Below are 25,655 nucleotides of genomic sequence, written 5' to 3'. Positions count from 1 at the left end.
ATGGCCAGTTACTTTGCAATGATGATATCTATAACCACTCCAAATCGTTTGTGTTTCGCGGAAATCTAGGAGCAAAATTTTTACATTCTTTTTTTGGTGTAGAAAAGGTTCTGAGCATGCGCCTTGGAATTATTCTGCCACCACCACCACCACGGAATCATCTATCTCACCCACCCACCCAAACCCCCCACCCTTTCTTTTTCATTTAGTAATCATTTTACGGTCTAATTTGATTGGTAAGGGAAGGCATAGGTCCCGTGTCAACTATACGGAGAAACGATATTGTGTCTCTTGTTCAAGCAAATATATATAGTTAATTGTTGCCAGCTAATGCGACATTATATCGTGTTGCGTAAACGCAATTTATGATTGTTCTCTAAATAAATTTAGCGATTTTTCTTGCGTCTTTAAAAAGGGGTGGAGGAATTAACTGGGGATATGTTATGTTAGGTTGCATTGCATTTTCTTGGAAATTAAACTATTCGTGAAATTGTAGTCGCTAATTAAGACTGAGTAAGCATAAGATTCCAGTACAGCCCTAACGCTGTCTGAAAATGTACGCGTCGTCTGCAATAGATGGTTCTTTAAATCCTTACGAGTAAATTTTTACTGGTTCGTGGTTTTCCTAAATTGACGGCCAACTATAACTAAAAGTATAAAGAGTAGGACGTGTTGTTCACTGCGTTCAGCGCATGGAAAAACATAACCGATCTTTTTTTGGTATGAGCACTGAACGCACCCGTGTGACGTTGAAAGAAACTGTGCAAAACCGCATGGAAAAACAAGCAATTAGGTGCCCAAATCATGTATTTCGCAAAAATGTGTGAGAATTTGGTGACTTCAAGCGTATACATCCATTTTCCGTGTGTTAGTTAGGAATAAATTTACTCTGATCAAATTGTCGGTGTTTGTAATTCGCTTTGTATATCGTGTTTCAATCTAAATTTAGTTACGGAAGATGATAAACTTACAATTTATCTTCAATGAACCAAGTTTTCTTCTTCAATTTAATTTATTATCTCTTTTTTATTTCGTAATTAAGTCTCGTGGGATCATCACATCCAATCGTGTTTCCTTCAATTCGTTCTTCTAGAAAGTTCTTGGGTTAATTTCTCCAACGATGGGTGGTCATCGGATCTTCCACTCTGTCCGAAGTCAAGGGTGACTCATGTTGGAAAATGGAGTTTGTGGGAGGGGGTGAGGGGGTGGTAGTCTGGCGATGATTTCCGATGTAGGGGGGAGAAAAGAGGACCAAGAGCAGAATAAGAGGATGGAGATTGCGGAGATTTTTAATGCATGCGGGGGTTTGGAGGAAGATGCGTGTGTAAGGCTAAGGGTGAGGGGCAATTTAAGATCATGACTGTCGTGGGAGTCTAATATTGAACTAGTTATTCGAGTAACTTGTTTTTTCTTTCGATTTTTAATTGGTTTTATATTTTTATTTTTTTAAGTAAGAACTATAATGATATCCCCATGTTTACACTAACATTATCATTATAATTAGTAACTTTTGAAAAGGGGTATGCATAATGAACATCTTTTTATAATGATTGAGTTAGAACAGGAGTTTAAATATATTTGAGATATAAATTAAAATATGTTACCTGCTATGGACTTCTTTTAATATTTTGTTAAGGTATTAATATGGACTTACCTTACTTGTTTTTAATTTTAATGTTAAGAATTTTATTAATAGGTTATAGTGCTTAATTTCATTTAAGAATTGAGTTTTTGCCAGAGGTAGTTGGATTTCTGTAGTAATCCTTTTTATAACCAACAACTCAAGTTTTAGCGGATTAAAAATTTTCCTTTCCATAAGTTTTGACCACTTCAGATTCAGAAGCAGAAATGTTTTTTCTTTAAAACTGAAACTTTTGTCACTATGGAATTTTTAATATATTTTTTATTTACGCGTGTTTATAAGGAATAAACAATTGAAATTATATCTACATATCCAGGATTATTAAGTTTTATTTCTTTTTAAAATAAATATAACGAAATTAATCTAGATTATATCGGCGCTATTGAAATGTTTTTGTTATTGGTTTTGTTTTCAAATCCATTCCATTAAAAACACTTGAAATGGCGTGTAATTTCCATCAAAGTTTTAATCCGCTTCGTGCCTACCAGGGATTGATTTAATTTTAGAAGCAGGAATGGAGAATGGTTGGTATTTACTTCAGTCCGACTCATAGCCCACTATAGAGTAACGGAGAGTTTAAATTATCTTTTTGGCTCACTTAAAGTACGTTTTGATGACGTTGCTGACGGGGAAGGCGAAAAATACGTAATTCCTTTTTACCTCTGTCGCTATTACCCGCCTCTTCTTTCATACCCCTCCGTCCCGTAGAAGGGGGTCCGGACGCGCGCCCACATTACTCTGGTCACCATTCCTACTTGTAAAATTAAATCTATCCCTCTTATACCTACTTCGAAAGTCTCTTACGCTTCTGATTTTGGCAAAACAGAGTGAGTGGTAAAATCTGCAAACCAACTTAAGACATCATCCATATTTGAACCATTTTATATAAAATAAATTAAGCGTTGGTTAGAAGGAGTCGCCGTCGGCTACGGGCGGGGGCCCCCCTGGCACGAATTTGGGCAAATATAGATATAATAAATATCCTCGATGAAGCCTAGAAAGAAAATAGAGATGTAGACCCGCTCTGTCATTTAGTATATTGTTTATTAGACTGAGATTTCTCCGCGCTTTTACCTAAAGGGTGGTCTCCTTGTTAGTATAGGATCGGCCAAATGAATTTATTAATTTATAACAAGAATATAATATACGGATTCGTAAACTTCTTCTCCTATGGTTATAATCACATTACTGGAAAATTAATTGTAATTTTTTTAAAAAATGTTTAATAATAATTAGAGAAGTATAGCTTTATTTGATGTTATTAGCATTCATATACATTGTAACAATGTATGTCATATTTAGTATGTCATATTTAGTATAATATACCGTGTAAAAATGTATATCATATTTAGTATAACTATAAGTATAGCGAAGTGTTTTGCATTTGGCTCTAGTATCGTATATGCCATGCCGTCTACTATGCAACATGACGTTGAAACTTAAGATTTTAAAGAGTTGAAGAAATTGACCCTAGACGTTTCACCCTAAACATTTGACTGTTTTTCCAACTCGAGTCACTCTTGATATGTTCTGTGTCAGTTATAGCCATCTATCGGTGATTTTTTTCATCACAATCTGAAACAGAATTAATAGAACCATGACAATTGAAACGTCATAGCTAGACCAATATCGCGGCTTTCGAGAGAGCCATATACATAACCAATAAAGGTCAAGGCGATTTTTAGGGAGATAAAAAGCTGAGATCATGGGATTGTTTTGTCTAGAGGTTGTTCGTTCTCGAGTACGTTAATTGGAATTTTTTGAATTTTTCGAAAATGGCTCTTACTGTGTGAAAGTGCTTAAATTACGCCTAACGACGTTGAAAATGTTGTTAGGCTCAAAATTCATTGAAAAATTAAATATACTCTGGTAGATAGGCCTAGAAAGATCATAAAAAGAAATATTCTCGATTTCCGAAATGCCTTTAGGGTACTCGAATTCCTCACCAGGCGGCTCTGATAATTGTACCATCGACGGTGTATATAAAGGAAAGCGGGGCACGAGAAAAAAAAATGTCCGACCACCGTGATTTTGACCCTTGACCCATCATCGTGAGATCGTATCCAGAAATTCTTTCTCGAAGCAGGCGGTCACTTCATAAGAGTTTATATATTTTTCTCTCTCTCTCAACTCTCGTTGCCTTCGAGCCTCGAAATTCGTGAATGAAGATCTCATCCTACATCTTTTAAACCTGTCAGTGTTAGGCTTCTAAAGGAGATTAACTTTTTTACGGGTGGTGCTTATTTCTTTACACTCTGTACTCACTTAGCACCTTGTAATGGCACCTAGTCCACGCTTTTCCCCTCCCTTAACATGGTCCAACTTTCAAGCATTCGTAATTATGTTTCTGAAAGTAATTACTTGCCTATCAATATGTCTCAAGAGTTATTTTTAAAGGTATCGAAATAGTCTCAAAAACTTCAATAAAACTCACCAAAACCTCTACTTTGATATACATTTAACCTATTTTTCAACTTTTCCGAATTTCCCTACGAAGCCGAAGTTTCCCTCAACCCTTTTAAAGGGAATCGCAAAAAAAAACCGGGAAAAGATCGTAAAACGCACGTCGCTGTAGGGTTAGGCTTGCCAAAAATACCCGCACGCGATTACGGTTTTCGTGTTCCTTTCATTGATTGGTTAAATCTTTGGCCAATGAGATCGTTGGTTGGATTTTGCAAGAAAATTCGGCAAAATGCAGCCCAATATCAGTAAAAATAAACCACACCACGTGTTTCTCGTAAAGAGATATAATAATAATAATCTAAGCTTTTGCCTACGAAGTATTCCGATAGTTCCAAGGTGCTAAGGCTGTATATATAAAATTCCCCCTCTCCACTTCTCCTTTTCAGGTTAAGGTGGCAACGATTGGAAAGTACTCCGGACGTTGTTTGGATAATCAGCGGGATTTTGCTTGTTCACTTGTCAACATTTCCGACCCATAGATTTTGAAAAAAAAAAGAAAAATTATGAGAATTCAAGGGCCATTTTTAAGCTGCTCCGCCATCGCCAGCCATGATTGATTTTATTTCCATAAGAAACTATGTGGGAGGGACCCGAAAGGAGGTGAAGGGGGGGGGGCGCGACGCTTTGCCATCTTTATTTGTGTTCTCGCGCCAATTGTAGCGTCTAGCGAAAAGATTACAAAGTAGATTTTCATACTGATGGCTTTTGTATATATTGAGGGTCGGTCAGTTCGGTCTTTTCTTTATGAATGGGACCGCCGCTGACAGAGCGTCAATGGGATGTTTCGACTTTTGGTTGGGTTGGAAATGTACTTGTTATTAGGAAGAATTATTTGGGATACAATAGGGTCGTCCAGACACTCCAGAATCTCGAGGAGGTTCATTGTATGTAACACAATCTTCATTATGTTCGCTCACTTAAAACATAAGGAAGCCGATTTCCACACACTTGTTAAGAGTTCAACATGAACAATTAGTAATGTGTCGAGCAAGTACTCTGTTTGCCAACGATTTCACAATGAGCCCTGAAAGAACTTATTATGCGCAATCGCAAAGCAGATTCTCATTGATCTGGTAATCCCTTAATTGAAACTGATAAGCCAACCTAACCCAACCCGGATACAACTTTACTTTGCTTATACAAACACACTACTAACCCATGACTCTAACGAGTAAAAAACCCCGCGAAAAACTACTATAAAATTCCAATTTATCGCCTTGTCAAGAAGAAAAAAAATACTTAAAGAAATATCGTCTTGAAGAAATGTTCCCATGCTTTTCATTCATCCACCACACAGCTCGGTTCCCGCCAAGAAAAAAACATCGAGTAGAGAGAGAGACCCCTCCCGTGTTGTAGAATAAGAATCCAAGTCTTTCTAATACCACTCCAAAGGCAAGGTTTGTGTAGAGATGGTTAAAACACGATAAGTTTTTAAATTTCGATATTGTTATTGAGAAAGACAGATGTCGCTGAATTATTAGTCCGTGCTACTATCTTGACATCGTCCCAATATAACTGTAACCTTTGCTGTAACTGCATAGAGAAGTATACTTTTACAGGCCTGAAAGGGTGTTAAGATAAAATTTACACCCTCTTTTATATATTGGGTCGGAACCCCTTTTTAGGCTATTTTCGAAACATTATTTGTGGATTTGTTTTGAGAATTGACTTCAATGCAAAGCTAAAATTATTTGTAGTCCTTGTTAGTGCTGCAACTAGTCAAATATCGTCTGCAACAGTCCAAAGACGTAGTTGAACCTTTTAAGGAGGTTAATGTTTTCAGCTCCATCTCTCACAGACGAGGTTCATTAACAAGACCGAAAGTTCTAGTCTTTCAACCATCTCTTTAGAAACCTTGTCAAAAGGAACACACGCACCTTGCCCCTCAGGAAAGTGTATATATATACTTTGTAGGTTACCGCACATTCCATAGATAACTGCGCTTTTATCAGGGGCTATGTCTTCCCTCTCGATGGAGAACGTGTATTTTTAAATGAGGAGAAAACTGCATTTTATAATTTATCTTTCATTCCTTTAAGCTTATTTGGATTGACTTATTATAAAAAGTATAACGAAACGGCTCTATTTGAAACGCCTGATTAGATCAACGAGCAATAAACTATTTCTTTTTAAGGAGTGGATAATCCTCTCAAATTGGAATAGACATAGTTCCTGTGTTAAGTCGGAAACTATTTCGTAAGATGTCATGGTTCTTTTGTCGAGATGGCTCAAGCTCCTACTTCTTTTCATGAAACAGGGAATATTGTTTCCTTTCGGCTACTAGCCCCATCTGGTTTTTGTGATATATTGATTAAGTTTAAATTTAAAGTTTTCTTACCTTTAAATGTGTTTCGTTTTTTATTTTGAATAATTAAAATAATATTTTAGAGAAAAATGATACGTAGTAAATTAATATGCAAAGCAAGCCGCCATTAATGGCGTTTCACCATGTGATACAATGATAAATTTTGCTATACTTCGCTGCCATATGGCGCTACAAACTTAATTAAGTTGTTTTCAAACCGTGCACTGTTTTAATTCTCACCTTCCTAAAGATGAAAAGGACCTACAAGACAATACAAATTTTATGTTGAATCGGTTGAAATTTATAGACTTCTGATTTAAGTTCTGACTTCTTGTAAAGGGAGTTGTGTGTTGGCATCGCCTAGAATTGACGGACCACCATTATACGGGCAGCAGATCATGCAGGAGGGCCAAGAAGACCGATTTGTTCATCCACTGTTTGTTTTTCTTGCCGATTATAGCTTCTATACGCGTTGTAATTCGATTGAGTGCCGACTTTCTCCCCTTCTCTAGTGTAATTGATATGTCACGGGGGCGTTCAGCTCTCTTTACTTACTTATTTTTAAGGCTATTTGACTTTGATTTATTGTTACAGTTTGAAGAGGCTTTGTACATTGGGGGGTATTATTATACTAAAACATGCTGGCCATAGAGTATAGATGAAGCTTTTGGGAAAGGATTGAAACTTTAACCAAGAAGTGAGAACTATTGTCCTGGTCCAAGGATTTACAGGCGAAAAATATACTTTTGGAGCTCAATTTGTATTTAAATTTATTTAATAGCTAATATCAGATGTTGCCTGTGTTAGGCTACTTATTTGAAATGCTTAAGTTGTAATTAAGTACGTTATACTGTACACCATTTTGCAAGATGGCCACCTATGTGGGAAAAACATTTATCTGGACTGGACGTTGAGGTCAGTTAGGACTTTTACCTAAAAATACAAAATTCAAATCAAGGAAACGTCAAGGTATCTTGATGATCTACTTGAAAATATCTCTTATTTTTACAAAGAGGGCGTGGCTGATTTTTAAAACCGAGGTTGTGTGATCTGTCGGCGCTTCTTTGTGCCAAAAGAGTTATAAACAAGTCTCGAGGCTGCCTTAGAAAAGTAGTTTAAAAATAAGGGAGGATAACGTACCAGAATCGCTTAGGAAAAGTGGGTTGGGTTAGTCGGATTTTGAAATATTCTTCATCGTCTACTACTTTGGAGTATGTAACTGAAGGAGTTGAGATGATGAAATGGGTGGGCCTTTCCAAAAGAAAAGCCCAAGGAATCCTGGGAGTCCGATGACAGTTTTGAGTTTTCCTCGAGTCAGTTCAATTCAGACGGCAAGGGACCTACCAAATCGCTAGCGCAGAATATCACGCCAAAAGCCTCATTATCAGGGCCGTAGATAAGAAAATTTTCTTATAGGACATGTGTCCAGTGATTCCCCCCAGTTTGACTAGAAAATTTATAGGACATTGTCCACTAGACTCTAGAGTGTGCAAAAATAGTGTTGCATCTTCATAGTCAAGCTATCTATGAAAACTTCGGAAAACTTATTGGTCAAAACGTCCAGTGACCCCCTTAGTTTCAAAAACAATTATGGGACATTTTAAAATTTTATTGGACAATGTCCAGTGTCCTGTACTTATTTCCGGCCCTGTGCTTCGCATAGCTAAAGCTCCTTTTTTAGTTATTTCAGAGTTTAACTGTCTTTACATCCCCCTTTTGAATCTTCTCTGTATAAGAATAAGAAAAGCTAGGCCAAGAAAAATATATTTCTGGCAGGTATCCGGCGTTATGGATAAAGATCGAGAAAAGACTGTTGAACACACACGAAGTCGTGTGAAAAAACCTCTCAAATCTTTGGCCCTACTTCCCCCTCCCGAAACATTTTACATCCCTCTTCCAAAGCGTATTATCATCATCTTGGGTGCTGGTTTTATTATTTTAAATAATTACGGGCTTGAAATAAGCCGGATGCAAATTTTGCTCTCTCGTTAAATTCTCGATTAATTGAATAATAACTATTGTTTAAAAATACTTACGTCCTTGTTATGTTAACTTTAAAAGTTCTATTATATAACCTACACCGATCAGAAAATTAGTTTAATTTTAAAACCTATTACGACAAAAGGTTTCAAACATAATTTATATTTATTAGTGTAAAAAAAACACATGTTACATTTGTACTTACATTACCTAATCTGGAAACTTTAGTAGTTTCGTTTTAATGTATGTGACAAAATTATTCAACTTCGTCAATATTTATCGTTAAAGTTATTAAGAAATCATCTTATTTGTTAAGTAGCATAAAACCATTTTAAAAAACGTAAGTCATGGTCGGGCAAGCCTCAAAAACCTCGTAAATCTGACTTCATTCAAGAGGAATTTTAAGATTTGTTTAAAGGCCGACTTCCATCGAAAAGAGTTCTAGCGAACTGAAAACCGAGCATCGAGACTAACAATGGAGCGACCGTGCGGATTTTCGAATCCCCGCTGGGGCAATAGATGGGAGGGTTCTAGCTAACTGAAAGCCGTGCAATGTGGTTCTAGCGAACAGAAGATACACAATAGAGAATTTCCTTCAAGGAAAAGCAAAAATTCGAGAGGAAATAAATTTAAAACGATTTCTATTGCGTATCGTCAGTTCGCTAGAACCACATTGCACGGCTTTCAGTTAGCGAGAACCCTTCCAACTTCTGACCCAGCGGGGCTTCGAAAATCGGCACGGTCGCTTCATTGTTAGACTCGATGCTCGGTTTTCGGTTCGCTAGAACCCTTTTCGCTGGAAGTCGGCCTTTAAGTAACATAAATAAAGGATCCGCTAAGCTAACCCTCGATTAGAAGCGTGTATTGGGTTTCACATTTTCAACATCGTGAAAATCGTCACGATCCATTAGTCGTCACCAACTCACCATCTTTTTCAGACAGACCGCGACTATATGGCGCTTCTATACGTAAGATTTCTGTTCTACGATAATAAAATTACGTCACGTGACTGACTCGTGAATCTCACACACACACTTCCGGTGTGTGGTATGTATAAGAAAGAAAGAAAGAAAGAATATGGGCAGGAAGGAAAAACCCCGGATATTTTTTTTTGACTTCAATCTTCTAACGGTTATTGAGTGACAGGCAAAACGTTGTAAATTATTTTCTTAACAATGTTTCTAATGTTGTTCTTTATGTTATCGTATGTTCATAAGATATGTTCACCATAAGTTTGTAACTGGTTACAAACTGGAGCTTGTCATGTATGAAGTGACGTAGGTCATAGATTCGAGGTAAAGCGAAGATGCCTGGTGAGGCGCTTTCAAAGGCTTAGTAAGTTCAGACTAAATAGGAACTAGATGGAAGTCCTGTAAAATTAACCACCGAGTGTAGGACTTCAATTCTTGCTTCCGTCGTTATCGAACTAGTTATCTCGAGCTGTAAGTCTCTAGCATTACGAAGTATAGGAAGCTGCCAGAGAGGTGTGACTTAAAATGGCTCCTCCCCTTTCCACCAAAATGGCGGCAAACTACACAGAGTGAAAGTCTAGTCTAGCTCCTGATTGGCTAAGTGAGGGTCTGACGCTTAGTAGGGGAGATTTTCATACTTATAGAATACCTTTAAGAATATTACAAGAAACGCTTTTTAAGAAACTATGACACAAGCTGCAGTGAAATGGCTTGTGAAACACTATACGACAATACGAGAGAATATTAAAATTGAAATACATCTTTTTTGCACTTTCATTGTTTGGTAGCCCACCGTGTTCAGATGTGACATCACACGCAGAAAGTGACACCCGCGCCCTGTGGCTCCCTAAATCTTAGCACGTTCTTAATTTTTTTCTAATCTCTTTTGCCCTTCCTTCCGTTAGAGTGTGTCCTTTCTTTCATCGACCTTAATGGCTTTTTTTTTTATCTTTTTCCTAAAACAATTTGCGAGGGTGAACGTCGTGAAGAGCAAACGCTTTAGTCATCTCTTTTAATAAATATATATAGTTGACTCGTCTTTGACTTTAAAAATATTTAACGAAGCCGACTCGGATCAAAAAAAAAAAAATAAGAGTGTGGGAGGATTTATAATGAGATATCGCACGACTTAACACCCGGTATACGTAATATATCAAGTATTTAATGTTTTTATCTTAATTAGTTTCGAGTTATTATATTTTTACTTGACAGACTGGTTTGAAATGAGATTGTTCATTTTTGCTCTTATTTGGACACGGTGAAATTAACATTATCACACTTTTTATTTCGGGCGTCCTTGAGAAAGGATTTTCACGGTCAACTCTGGTATATTTAACGCTTTGAGGTTGGCCGTGGATTGACTCTACTACGCGACAACTTATTTTTCGTGTGTATTCGAAGTCAGTAAATTTTTCCGTAATGCTAAAAAGGCGGTAGCAGATTTGCCTTAATACGTTTTTCGCGTACCTGGAGCCGTAGCGTCCACAAACAGATAAACGAACATACAAACAAACTTACAAACAAACCATCAATGCGATAGCTAGGTACGATTATTACATAACCACTTGCACCTAGCTAAAAATTATGTTGATTTTTAATAAACAATTCATGAGATTTTGGCTAACAATATATATACTAATATAGTGAAAACACGATTGGTGTATAGCTATAATTTGATAACACGAGAGGATATAAACTAAATTGTTCTCAAAGTTTCGTAATTTTATGGTGGTGCCCAGATATGAACGTATTTAACATTTTCTTTTAAAAAACAAAGACAAGAAGATTACTCGTCAATGTTTGAACCATAATTCTTTTACGTGACGCCTCATATAAGATTACGATGGGATAATGATAATGCGATAAAAAATTCCCTTCTGTTTCCCCGAGTTCCGGGGTTATATATATATTTGAATGTCGGTAGCTCGTCGTGGGCTTTTCATCACCTCTTTGTCAGGTTTAGATCATCTACGTCAGAATAGTGCGTGTATGCGTGCTGTTAAAAATAATTGGCAAAAAACCCCAAATGTGGAATAAGAGTCCTCGGTTATCTATTATAATTCTAGCACCGCTTATCACTCTTGATACCTCGGGGTTTCCCAAAAATATTTAATATATATTGCGTTTCCTATTTCAAGTAACTAGCCAACTTTATTTATTCAACAACTTACATTAAGCTTTACTTATAAAATTCGAGGGTAAATTTATAATTTCAAGTTAAGTAGAAATTGATGTACCGTTTTTATAAATGAAATATCGATCGACAATTATCTCCTGTTAATATAAAACTAGTTCTTATACAAATACTATGGCAATAAGCGGCAGCACTTAACAATCGCCTACCGAAGAGTAGGGGCACGCGCAAGGTACACAGGGAGACTTTCATCACCCCTCGTCATTACCACTCCATTTCACCTCTTTTCTCCATGGCAGAATAGAAAATTCTTGCACGAGAACCGGTGTCGCCATCTTTATGTAATTATATTAATTAGATTCTGAATGTTATACTTTAAAAAAATTAATTAAATTAGAGTTTCCCTGGGGACCCTTTGAACCAAAGTGAACTAATGCATTTGTAATTTGAATTAAATATATAACTTCGCATTTATAATGTACTCTAATTTCTTTATCCGAATGAGTAATATTTTGCTTTTCAATGTCTATGAATAAAAATTTTTGCGGATAGATAACCAAAAATTTCAAATTCTTTTGGTACGCAATATTTGGTAGTAGATTTCTCGAAACCCTGGAAAACAAATGTCCAATGTCGAAACCTAACTTTTCAGGACAACAATTTGTTGTCGCGACTCTCTGGACGTCCGTTTCTGTTTTGTTTCCTTTTGTTTTTAATCTTTTAAAATCTCCGTATCGACCTGACAATCTCCAAGCATTGCATTGAATAACGAGAATGATATTGCGAAGACTGTCTTTTCGGCTTTGAAACTACTTGCAATAGAAGCTAGGGTATTGTTCCCTATAGACAATCTGGGTTAATGCTTGAAACTCTCGGATAAAACACTTTGATAAACGTCTAGGCAAAACTAGTTTCTGCATCGTAAGGTCAAGAGGTTTTAGAGATGCGGAGTTCATTCAGTCTTGATAGTTTCGAAGCCTTTTCGCAGTCACATGACTTAAAAACGTGTGTCGTCGTATCTCCGTTCGTTTACCCAGCGTATCACAAATGTTGTATCCCCTTCTTTCCTGGTAAATCCAGCTGTTGTAAAAAAGAAGAAATTTCAAAACAAAGCCTCACTGAAAATGTATATAAATTTTGAAGGCATATTTAAGAGGAAACTCTGATTTGGAAAAGATCTCATCGTTCCTGGGTCATTTTTTCACAAAGTCCCTGACTGGACATTTCGTAGAATATGCGTCATTTTATTTCGGACTTTCAGTCATGGGCTGCCTCTATAACTTAATAAACTTTGAGCTGTTTTTTCTTTTCTTGAAAGTTTAAAATGTATACATTTTCTTTTTGCAGTTCTGGCTGATATTCATTTTCCTACTAGTGGAATGTGCAAGAAAGGCCATGCTATCGAAATCAGAGCTGACGGTACTTGTATTTTTAAAATAAATTTTATAAAATTTGCTATATAACTATTTAGAAAGAGTTAAAGATTCATTACAAAATATTTTAGGCTGATTTTCTTCCTTAAGAAATGAATAAGTAAATCTTACTATAAATAAAAATTCATCTACTTTTTGTAGGCCTAAGTATCCCGGATTTGTTAGAAGCTATTTTGGCACTACTTCCATTGGACCCATATTCATTTTCTCCTGTAAAAGTTATGGAAGTGGCGCAACGCGACAAGGATACCATGCACGGTGACCCTGCAGTTTGGGAAATCTACAAGAAAATAATAAACAAAGCTGAAAATAAGTCGGTAAGTTATGCATCTACCAGATGAAATTATAAACAGTTCAAAATACAAATAATGATATATCCTCAATATTTGTTTTTTCAATTTTGTAACTATAGATCACATTTGTTGAAGTAGAACGATTTGAATTTTACGAGCAAGCTAGTAATTCCTACGCGATTGTTCATACTGGGTAAGTATTTAATTGTAATTGTTAATTAATGAATATTATAATTCTGGTATGTTTCTCAGAGAGAGAAGCAAATATGGAAATATTATTTTAAAGAAAGGTTTGGTGGAATATAATCATTAAATATTACGAGCATACCATATATGAAGATCCCTACAGATAATGAAATATAAAAGTTAATATTTTGAATAATAATAAAAATTATATTTTGATGTAATTAAATCAAACGTTTTTGCAAATTATGTGTTCATTTTATTTCCAAAGAAATATCCATAAAATTATATATTATTTAATATATTTAGAAAACAAAAATAATTTAAATTTTTACGGTGCAGGTTAAGTTCAAAAGTAAGTATCATAGTTTTACAACAACCGCGCTGTTGGACCATGTTTACTTATTACAGATATCAAAAATTATATTATTCACTTTTGATCAATTGATCAAACTAATCTTAACGAATCAAATCTTGTCGATAAATGGTAGTAACCATTAGATAGTGGGCGAATCGGTATTTTTGGACTTCTTTTTAAATTTGAGCAATATTTCGTAGATCTTATCCAGAGCCTCGTATAAAACATCCATACTGGAAGCCGAGGTTAATAAAAGGGATCCATTAACAAAGATTATGACGAGAACCCTTGGCCTAATCATTCTAAAAAACACTCCAGGAAAGATTTCGGGAGAATGTGTCGCAAATTGCCCATAAGTTTGAAGAAAATCTTCGAACTTGATTGGGAAATTGAGGTCACACGTAGCGACAATATTGCATATTCTGAACCCATTAAACTTCACCTTCGGATACCCGCATTTTTGTATGATTCTGGCAGCTTTTCTCGACGCCAAGTTGCTGTCTTCGAGGCTTTTCGTTCCTAAGCAAATCAGTTTTCCATTCACGGACACCTTAATCGTAGCTATAGGGTCAAGGAGCTTCATGCAAAGGCCAAAATTCCAGTTGGGATCCCATTCAGCAGTCCTGATTCTGGTGCAAAGGTGTTTTAAATCCAGTTTGTATCCTAATTCTACCCTCGAATGAACGTTGTATATTTTCAGTTCTATTCCGTGGCTGCTACAGGGTGCAGGGTTAAGAATTGAATCAACGATAGCTTGGGATGCGGACGAAGTCGAAGGTTGACTTTGTTCCGTTGAAGATTGGTTAACGCCAGAGAAAGCTTGACTGCCCGTTGAGGTAGACACTTGACTAAATGGTCCCTGCGTTGACGTAGACGCTTGACTAAATGGTCCGTCCACTGACGGAGATACCTGACTAAATGATCTGTCCGCTGACGTAGACAATTGACTAAATGGTCCGTCCTTTGAGGTAGACACTTGACTCTGGTCAAAATGTGATTGACTCTGAGTATCGTAAGCTGATTGTGAAGCGAGGGTGCAATACCCTTCGTCTTGATTTCGTTCCAAATCTTTCTGTGAAGACATGATTAGAATGAAACACGTTGAATATGTATTTTCTCAACGTGAGTACTAACTGTGGTACAGTTGTTTTGAGTTTTCCCTGGTGGTATATGATGAGGCTAAAAAATTCGTAGACTTCTCCATGGTATTTTTTAATGTTCAAAAGACGACAACATCATTTTTTACTGATCGGGTTTTTGGTTGTAAGTGAGCGTGGAACCCGAATACAAATTAGTTTTTTAACGATTGCTTAGACGTCACTAAATTAGGCCTAGTACATAAGAAGACATTTATTGTGAAGAATTTGGTAACTAGAAAGTAATTTATAGCCTAATCTTATTGAACTAAACTTATTACATTCAAAATCGCCATATACTATCCCCTATGAATTATTCATTAGATCTGTGGTCATCTCTACAATGCAACATTGGCCACAATGCCATGCTAGTCAAGATAAATAATTTTAGTAACGTCTGATTTCCATAATTTGATTCTCCATCTAATCTACATTTTAAACTTTATTTATGAGTCTAAAGTCACTCTGTTAGTTTATAGTAATTAAGCTTAATGCAAATGACGTGTTCGAAGACCTGAAACAGCAACTAAATCCTGTTAACACAACTATCCAAAAGTTTGTAGCTTGAAATTTCATCTTAAAGATATCCGTTTCAAAGGAACGATATTATTTTCGGAAATTACGCCACTCTTATCGGCTATTTACACAAAAAGAAAAGAACATTGTTGTGATTGGCAGCGTTTAGTCGGGAGGTATTTAAAGATGATATTTTGAACCACTTGTCAAATCTTTAGTGTTTTCGTTGTTGTGTAAAGCACACTTACAAGACGAATCTTACTTTATATAAGTGCTTTTGTCTCTTATCTAGAAATTATCCTTAGAAACTCGAGAACAATGTAATGTTGGAGTAATTTGATAATGCTTTATATTTTATTGGATAACGTCACTATGCAAAATGAATTTGTTTAGTTATAGTAGAAAAATATTTATTCTTGAAACCACTATGGATGTACCAGCAATGTTGTTTAATTTATGGGCCCTATGTTGGGTTTTAACAATGACTGACGCTAATTCGGTTGTTGCTAGAGTTGGCGTCAGACAATTTAAAAATATAATGGTAAGTGAAGACTAAGTTTAAAAAATCTCGTGCACTCCGTATTTATAAAGGTTTTTCGAACCTCACACACATACATACCCACATACCCTAATCTATAATAACAGACCGAATATTATAATTTTGTCTTGAATGACGTGTCACAGTTTGATGACCACGATGATCTAAAAGATTACCAATACGATGCTAAATCAAAAGAAGACAAAGACGTGCGCAGAGACTTAAAATTTGCGACGTATGATGAACCTAATCATCGATTAATCAACTCTCGGAAGCTCAAAGAACAATCAAGAACAAAAGTTGAGCCTAAAAATGAGCCGACTAACAATGTGAAGCAAAAAGATGAACCATCGACAAACACTAAGCCTAACGATGAGGAGACCAAAGATGAACCATCGACAAACACTAAGCCTAACGATGATGAGACCAAAGATGAACCATCGAGAAACATTAAGCCTAACGATGAGGAGACCAAAGATGAACCATCGACAAACATTGAGTCTAATGATGAGCCGAATTATGACGAGGAGAGCATAAATCAGCCGTCGACAAACAATGAGTCTAACGATCAACTCGCGACAACTGACCAGCTAAATAAAGGACCTATCAAAACGAAAATATCAGAAGATCAATCCGTTGCAAACTGGGAAGAAACATCCACTATCGCGCTGAAAGATACAACCAATGCAGAGCCGGTATATACAACTACTGTCGAGCCAGAAGAGACAACCACTAGCGAGGCGGAAGATACAACCACTAGCGAGACGGAAGATACAACCACTATCGAGTCAGAAGATACAACTACTGCTATCCCAGAAGATACGACCACTGCTAGCCCGGAAGATACGACCACTGCTATCCCAGAAGAAACAACCACTGCTATACAGGAAGATACAACCACTTCTCTCCCGGAGTATACAACCACTGCTATCCCGGAAGATACAACCACTGCTATCCCGGAAGATACAACCACTTCTCTCCCGGAAGATACAACCACTTCTCTCCCGGAAGATACAACCACTGCTATCCTGGAAGATACAACCACTTCTCTCCAAGAAGATACAACCACTTCTCTCCCGGAAGATACAACCACTGCTATCCCGGAAGATACAACCACTTCTCTCCCGGAAGATACAACCACTTCTCTCCCAGAAGATACAACCACTGCTGTCCCGGAAGATACAACCACTGCTATCCCGGAAGAAACAACCACTTCTCTCCCGGAAGATACAACCACTTCTCTCCCGGAAGATACAACCACTTCTCTCCCGGAAGATACAACCACTTCTCTCCCGGAAGATACAACCACTGCTGTCCCGGAAGATACAACCACTGCTGTCCCGGAAGATACAACCACTGCTGTCCCGGAAGATACAACCACTGCTGTCCCGGAAGATACAACCACTTCTCTCCCAGAAGATACAACCACTGCTATCGCGGAAGATACAACCACTTCTCTCCCGGAAGATACAACCACTTGTCTCCCGGAAGATACAACCACTGCTATCCCGGAAGATACAACCACTTCTCTCCCGGAAGATACAACCACTTCTCTCCCGGAAGATACAACCACTTCTCTCCCGGAAGAAACAACCACTTCTCTCCCGGAAGATACAACCACTTCTCTCTCGGAAGAAACAACCACTTCTAACCCAGAAGATACAACCACTTCTCTCCCGGAAGATACAACCACTTCTCTCCCGGAAGATACAACCACTTCTCTCCCAGAAGATACAACCACTGCTGTCCCGGAAGATACAACCACTGCTATCCCGGAAGAAACAACCACTTCTCTCCCGGAAGATACAACCACTTCTCTCCCGGAAGATACAACCACTTCTCTCCCGGAAGATACAACCACTTCTCTCCCGGAAGATACAACCACTGCTGTCCCGGAAGATACAACCACTGCTGTCCCGGAAGATACAACCACTGCTGTCCCGGAAGATACAACCACTGCTGTCCCGGAAGATACAACCACTGCTGTCCCGGAAGATACAACCACTGCTGTCCCGGAAGATACAACCACTGCTGTCCCGGAAGATACAACCACTGCTGTCCCGGAAGATACAACCACTTCTCTCCCAGAAGATACAACCACTGCTATCGCGGAAGATACAACCACTTCTCTCCCGGAAGATACAACCACTTGTCTCCCGGAAGATACAACCACTGCTATCCCGGAAGATACAACCACTTCTCTCCCGGAAGATACAACCACTTCTCTCCCGGAAGATACAACCACTGCTATCCCGGAAGAAACAACCACTTCTCTCCCGGAAGATACAACCACTGCTATCCCGGAAGAAACAACCACTTCTAACCCAGAAGATACAACCACTTCTCTAACGGAAGATACAACCACTTCTCTCCCGGAAGATACAACCACTTCTCTCCCGGAAGATACAACCACTTCTCTCCCGGAAGATACAACCACTGCCATCCCGGAAGATACGACCACTTCTCTCCCGGAAGATACAACCACTGCTGTCCCGGAAGATACAACCACTGCTATCCCGGAAGATACAACCACTGCTATCCCGGAAGAAACAACCACTTCTCTCCCGGAAGATACAACCACTTCTCTCCCAGAAGATACAACCACTGCTATCCCGGAAGAAACAACTACTTCTCTCCCAGAAGATACAACCACTGCTATCCGGGAAGAAACAACCACTTCTCTCCCGGATGATACAACCACTTCTCTCCCGGATGATACAACCACTTCTCTCCCGGAAGATACAACCACTGCTATCCCAGAAGATACAACCACTTCTCTCCCGGAAGATACAACCACTTCTCTCCCGGAAGATACAACCACTTCTCTCCCGGAAGATACAACCACTTCTCTCCCGGAAGATACAACCACTTCTCTCCCGGAAGATACAACCACTGCTATCCCGGAAGATACGACCACTTCTCTCCCGGAAGATACAACCACTGCTGTCCCGGAAGATACAACCACTGCTATCCCGGAAGAAACAACCACTTCTCTCCCGGAAGATACAACCACTTCTCTCCCAGAAGATACAACCACTGGTATCCCGGAAGAAACAACTACTTCTCTCCCAGAAGATACAACCACTGCTATCCCGGAAGAAACAACCACTTCTCTCCCGGAAGATACAACCACTTCTCTCCCGGAAGATACAACCACTGCTATCCCGGAAGATACAACCACTGCTGTCCCGGAAGATACAACCACTGCTATCCCGGAAGAAACAACCACTGCTTTCCCGGAAGATACAACCACTTCTCTCCCAGAAGATACAACCACTGCTGTCCCGGAAGATACAACCACTGCTATCCCGAAAGAAACAACCACTTCTCTCCCCGAAGATACAACCACTGCTGTCCCGGAAGATACAACCACTGCTATCCCGAAAGAAACAACCACTTCTCTCCCGGAAGATACTACCACTTCTCTCCCCGAAGATACAACCACTGCTATCCCGGTAGATACAACCACTTCTCTCCCGGAAGATACAACCTTTTCTCTCCCAGAAGATACAACCACTGCTGTCCCGGAAGATACAACCACTACTATCCCGGAAGAAACAACCACTTCTCTCCCAGAAGATACGACCACTGCTATCCCGGAAGATACGACCACTTCTCTCCCAGAAGATACGACCACTTCTCTCCCGGAAGATACAACCTTTTCTCTCCCAGAAGATACAACCACTGCTGTCCCGGAAGATACAACCACTGCTATCCCGGAAGAAACAACCACTTCTCTCCCAGAAGATACGACCACTGCTATCCCGGAAGATACGACCACTTCTCTCCCAGAAGATACGACCACTTCTCTCCCAGAAGATACGACCACTGCTATCCAGGAAGATACAACCACTGCTATCCCGGAAGAGACAACCACCTCTAACCCGGATGATACAACCACTGTTAAACCGGTAGAAACAACCACCTCTAACCCGGAAGATACAACCACTGTTAAACCGGTAGAAACAACCACTTCTCTCCCGGAAGATACAACCACTTCTCTCCCGGAAGATACAACCACTTCTCTCCCGGAAGATACAACCACTGCTATCCCGGAAGATACAACCACTTCTCTCCCGGAAGATACAACCACTTCTCTCCCGGAAGATACAACCACTGCTATCCCGGAAGATACAACCACTTCTCTCCCGGAAGATACAACCACTGCTGTCCCGGAAGATACAACCACTGCTATCCCGGAAGAAACAACCACTGCTGTCCCGGAAGCTACAACCACTTCTCTCCCAGAAGATACAACCACTGCTGTCCCGGAAGATACAACCACTGCTATCCCGAAAGAAACAACCACTTCTCTCCCGGAAGATACTACCACTTTTCTCCCGGAAGATACTACCACTTCTCTCACCGAAGATACAACCACTGCTATCCCGGAAGATACAACCACTTCTCTCCCGGAAGATACAACCACTTCTCTCCCGGAAGATACAACCACTTCTCTCCCAGAAGATACAACCACTGCTGTCCCGGAAGATACAACCACTGCTATCCCGGAAGAAACAACCACTGCTGTCCCGGAAGCTACAACCACTTCTCTCCCAGAAGATACAACCACTGCTGTCCCGGAAGATACAACCACTGCTATCCCGAAAGAAACAACCACTTCTCTCCCGGAAGATACTACCACTTTTCTCCCGGAAGATACTACCACTTCTCTCCCCGAAGATACAACCACTGCTATCCCGGAAGATACAACCACTTCTCTCCCGGAAGATACAACCACTTCTCTCCCGGAAGATACAACCACTTCTCTCCCAGAAGATACAACCACTGCTGTCCCGGAAGATACAACCACTGCTATCCCGGAAGAAACAACCACTTCTCTCCCAGAAGATACGACCACTGCTATCCCGGAAGATACGACCACTTCTCTCCCAGAAGATACGACCACTTCTCTCCCAGAAGATACGACCACTGCTATCCAGGAAGATACAACCACTGCTATCCCGGAAGAGACAACCACCTCTAACCCGGAAGATACAACCACTGTTAAACCGGTAGAAACAACCACTTCTCTCCCCGAAGATACAACCACTGCTATCCCGGAAGATACAACCACTTCTCTCCCGGAAGATACAACCACTTCTCTCCCGGAAGATACAACCACTTCTCTCCCGGAAGATACAACCACTGCTATCCCGGAAGAAACCACCACTGCTATACAGGAAAATACAACCACTGCTATCCCGGAAGATACAACCACTGCTATCCCAGAAGAAACAACCACTTCTCTCCCGGAAGATACAACCACTTCTCTTCCAGAAGATACAACCACTTCTCTCCCGGAAGATACAACCACTTCTCTCCCGGAAGATACAACCACTTCTCTCCCGGAAGATACAACCTTTTCTCTCCCGGAAGATACAACCACTGTTGTCCCGGAAGATACAACCACTGCTATCCCGGAAGATACAACCACTGCTATCCCGGAAGATACAACCACTGCTATCCCGGAAGAGACAACTACCTCTAACCCGGAAGATACAACCACTGTTAAACCGGTAGAAACAACCACTTCTATTGCGGAAGATACAACCACATCTATAGCGGAAGATACAACCACTTCTAACCCGGAAGACACAACCACTGCTATTCCGGAAGAAGCAACCCCTGCTATCCCGGAAGATACAACCACTGCTCTTCCGGAAGAAACAACCACATCTCTCCCGGAAGATACAACAACTTCTAGCCCGGAAGATACAACCACTGCAGAGCATGACACAACTTCTGCTGTCCCGAAAGAAACAACTACTTGTATCCCAGAAGATACGACCACTGCTATCCCGGAAGAAACAACCACTTCTCTCCAGGAAGATACAACCACTTCTCTCCCGGAAGATACAACCATTTCTCTCCCGGAAGATACAACCACTGTTAAACCGGAAGATACAACCACTGTTAAACCGGAAGATACAACCACTGTTAAACCGGAAGATACAACCACTGTTAAACCGGAAGATACAACCACTGTTAAACCGGAAGATACAACCACTGTTAAACCGGAAGATACAACCACTGTTAAACCGGAAGATACAACCACTGTTAAACCGGAAGATACAACCACTGTTAAACCGGAAGATACAACCACTGTTAAACCGGAAGATACAACCACTTCTATTGCGGAAGATACAACCACATCTATAGATACAACCACTGCACAGCCAGATACGACTACTGCAGAGCATGACACAACCAGTGCTAACCCGGAAGATAAAACCACTTCTATCCCGGAAGATACAACCACTGCTATTCCGGAAGAAGCAACCACTGCTATCCAGGAAGATACAACCACTGCAGAGCATGACACAACCAGTGCTAACCCGGAAGATACAAGCACTTCTATCCCGGAAGATACAACCACTTCCAGCCCGGAATATAAAACCACTGCTTTTCCGGAAGATACAACCACTGCTATCCCGGAAGAAACCACCACTGCTATACAGGAAAATACAACCACTGCTATCCCGGAAAATACAACCACTGCTATCTCGGAAAATACAACCACTGCTATCCCAGAAGACACAACCACATCTATCCCGGAAGATACAACCACTTCCAACCCGGAAGATAAAACCACTGCTTTTCCGGAAGATACAAACACTGCTATCCCGGAAGAAACCACCACTGCTATACAGGAAGATACAACCACTTCTATCCCGGAAGAAACAACCACCAACCCGAAAGATACAACCACTGTTAAACCGGAAGAAACAGCCACTGCTAACCTGGAAGATACATCCACCGCACAGCCAGAAGATTCGACCACTGCAGAGCATTACACAACCACTGCTAACCCGGAAGATACAACCTCTGCTATCCCGGAAGATAAAACCTCTGCTATCCCGGGAGATAAAATCACCACTATCCAGGAAGATACAACCACTGCTCGCCCGGAAGATCCAACTTTTTTAGAGCAAGACATAACCACTGCTATCCCGAAAGGTACAACCTCTGTCGAGCCTGAAAATACAACCACAGTGGAGCCGGAAGATACAAAAACTGTCGAGACGAAAGGTAGCACCACTGCTAATTCAGAAGAGACAACCAATTCAGAGCAGTATACTACCACTGCCGAGCCGGAAGATACAACCCTTAGTGAGCAATACACAACGACTATCGAGCCGGAAGGTACAACAACTGCAGAGCTGGAGAATACGGCCACTACAGAACCAGAAGATACTATCACAGCAGAGCAAGACACAGCCTCTGTTGAGCCGGAAGATACAACCACTTCTAATCTGGAAAATACAACCACTGCTAATCCGGAAGATAAACCCACTATAGAACCAGAAGTTCCAACGACTGTCATACCGAAAGATTCAACCACTGGAGAGCCGGAAGATACGACGACTGTGGAGCCGGATGATACAACCACCGTGAAGCCGGAATTTAAAACCATTGCAGAACCAGAAGTTCCAACGACTGTCGTTTCGCAAGGCTGGACCACTGCAGAGCCGGAAGATTCGACCGTGATTGGCCCGCAAGATACGACCAATGCCCAACCGGAAAATAATGGCAATGCCGGGTCGGAAGATACTACCCCTGTGAAGCCTGTAGATTCAACCTCTGCAGAACCGGAAGATATAACACTTGTTGAGCCGGAAGGAGAACCTACGACCGGTGTCGATCTGGGAGATAAAGAAACTACCTCAACGGAAAAGCCAAAATATGAAAACGGGGCGACTGGTCATTATAAAGAAGGTAGCCCAACGATTAGCGAGTCCAATGATGAAAGTCCCGCGACTGTTGAATCCAAAGACGAAACCCCGACTATTGATGAATCCAAAGACGAAAGCCCGACGACAACTGATGATTCCAATGACGACGATCCTAACCCATCTGTTGAACCTTATCATCAAGGCTCTTCCTGCGAGTCAGACGAGATATGCGAGAATACCTGCATCAAACATGGCCAATCCCCCTTAGCGCGATTAATAAAACATCGAAAGTACACTGGTATTTGTGTTAACAAACGTTGCCGATGTTGCTCCATAAATGATAAATCGTGTCTGATTGTGGATGGCAAAATGAGGATGTTCGACTCGAATGGAAATCTCAAGAGAAAATTATTTGCTTTGACAAGATTGCCACCGAGAGAAAAGAACGAAGTTTTGCGATGAAAATTCGTGAAATTTATATTTTGGCTTTAACATGATAAGTTTCGTTTCTCTAACCGCACTTTTGGTTGTACTACAACTTCTGTAGTACTTAAACTGTATATTAAACTATCCCCATTTTGGGAAATTTTGTATGACTTTAAGCTGCCTACTTAAATAAGAAATATTTTGCCAAGCCGCGGCTATCTTTGAAAAACAATTGTGTTTAATTTTATGTATATGTATGTATTATAATTATTGCAGAATAATCTTACAGTACAAATATATTCGTAACGACAAAGTTAAATTTCCCGCCGTTAAAGTGCTCAGAATGCGCGACTCGCGAGATCGAGTGGGCTATGGAGAGTAGCAGACTACAGTGAAGATATATTTTAAGGTTAAGAGTACGGAGACAAAAAATTTGAGCCTTTTATCTTTTCGATTATAATTCTTAACGAATTTTGTCAAAAATATGGCGGAATTAGCGCAAAACCGTGTTCGTAATGCTATCGAAGAACTAGTTAGGGATATTGATACTTCAATAATGAGAAAAATGCAGGTTTGTAATGAATTTAGTCAGATTTCTCTTAAGCCTTTGTCATTATCATGATGCATCTGGCCATGTGGATTTTCTGGTTACAGGAATAGAAAACACATGGATAATATTATATGTTTTAATTCCAGTCGAATATGCACAAATGCGCCGCACAGTGTTGTGATAATCCATCTAGTACAATGGAAGAAACACACAACTGTATTGAAAAATGTTCTCAAAACATGAATGAAGCCCAAAATTATCTTCAAACTGAATTAGGAAATTACCAGGTGAATAAACTTAAGTTTATATGATCTTATCAGGTTTTTATAAGCTTAAAATTCCCATGAGAACCTTTACACAAACATAGCAAGCATAATAAATCTTTTTACTTAGAAATTGCATGAATTATTTAAATCATATTTAGGATCGTATTATGAGATGTTCAATGGACTGCAAAGATAAAATTGCTGATAGAATGACAAGCAACACAAGTGAAGCTGAGACAGAAAAAATGAGATTAGCATTTGAAGATTGTTTAGTAAAGTGTGCTGATACAAATATTAAAGCCATTCCACTTATGAAAATGCGGATATCAGATACATTAAAAAGATACACTTATACTTAGGAATTTTTATTAAAGAGGTTAGAAAGACTCCCAAATAAATTACCCCCCAGTTTCCACTCCCTTTCTCAATTCTCTCTGGAGCCAAGCTTTAAAACTCCCTTTAAAAAAATTTGAATTTCTGTCTTAAATAATATATAGGATTCCTAGGGAAAATTTTCAAAGTAAGATTTTAAATTATTTTGTAATCTTGTTGAAAATAAAATAATAAATTGTTAGTAACAAAAAAAAAGTTGGAATTTATTTGGAATTTTGCGCCAAGTTTTAGCATCTATGCGAAAAACCAAGATGTATAAGTATATATATCATCAACCGAGAATGCGCAACTACCCTGGTTACAAAAATCGATTAGCTTCTTATTCCCTTAAAAATTTCAGTCTTAATATATAGGATTCCTAGGGAAAATTTTCATAGTAAGATTTTAAATTA

At 39.4% G+C, this 25,655-nt stretch overlaps 3 protein-coding genes across 3 annotated transcripts in view; all 3 read left to right on the top strand.

Annotated features, from left to right (window-relative positions):
• Positions 1–13,653, top strand: part of LOC149654293 (fucose mutarotase-like) — a 31,565-nt gene extending 17,912 nt beyond the window's left edge. The window contains exons 2-5 of the mRNA XM_089845745.1: positions 12,843–12,914; positions 13,070–13,245; positions 13,341–13,414; positions 13,474–13,653. Coding sequence (XP_089701871.1) covers positions 12,843–12,914; positions 13,070–13,245; positions 13,341–13,414; positions 13,474–13,534 — 383 coding nt within the window. The 3' untranslated portion in view covers positions 13,535–13,653. The remainder of the gene's footprint in view (positions 1–12,842; positions 12,915–13,069; positions 13,246–13,340; positions 13,415–13,473) is intronic.
• Positions 13,654–15,793: 2,140 nt separating this feature from the next.
• Positions 15,794–24,286, top strand: LOC149654292 (uncharacterized). The gene is made up of 4 exons (XM_089845245.1): positions 15,794–15,955; positions 16,099–17,046; positions 17,854–19,956; positions 20,119–24,286. The coding sequence occupies exons 1-4, from the start codon at positions 15,794–15,796 to the stop codon at positions 24,088–24,090; spliced, it is 7,185 nt and encodes a 2,394-aa protein (XP_089701371.1). The 3' UTR covers positions 24,091–24,286.
• A 121-nt stretch (positions 24,287–24,407) lies between these two features.
• Positions 24,408–25,458, top strand: LOC149654291 (TIM double twin CX3C motif protein-like). The gene is made up of 3 exons (XM_089845742.1): positions 24,408–24,625; positions 24,751–24,891; positions 25,029–25,458. Exons 1-3 carry the CDS (start codon positions 24,539–24,541, stop codon positions 25,227–25,229), a joined length of 429 nt encoding a protein of 142 aa, XP_089701868.1. The 5' UTR covers positions 24,408–24,538; the 3' UTR covers positions 25,230–25,458.
• Positions 25,459–25,655: the final 197 nt, after the last annotated feature.

This window comes from Phalangium opilio, unplaced genomic scaffold, assembly GCF_054372755.1.
Source record: "Phalangium opilio isolate 3A_F unplaced genomic scaffold, DU_Popi_V2 ptg000079l_1, whole genome shotgun sequence".
Classification (NCBI taxonomy): domain Eukaryota; kingdom Metazoa; phylum Arthropoda; class Arachnida; order Opiliones; family Phalangiidae; genus Phalangium; species Phalangium opilio.
This window is presented reverse-complemented; position numbering and strand designations above follow the sequence as displayed.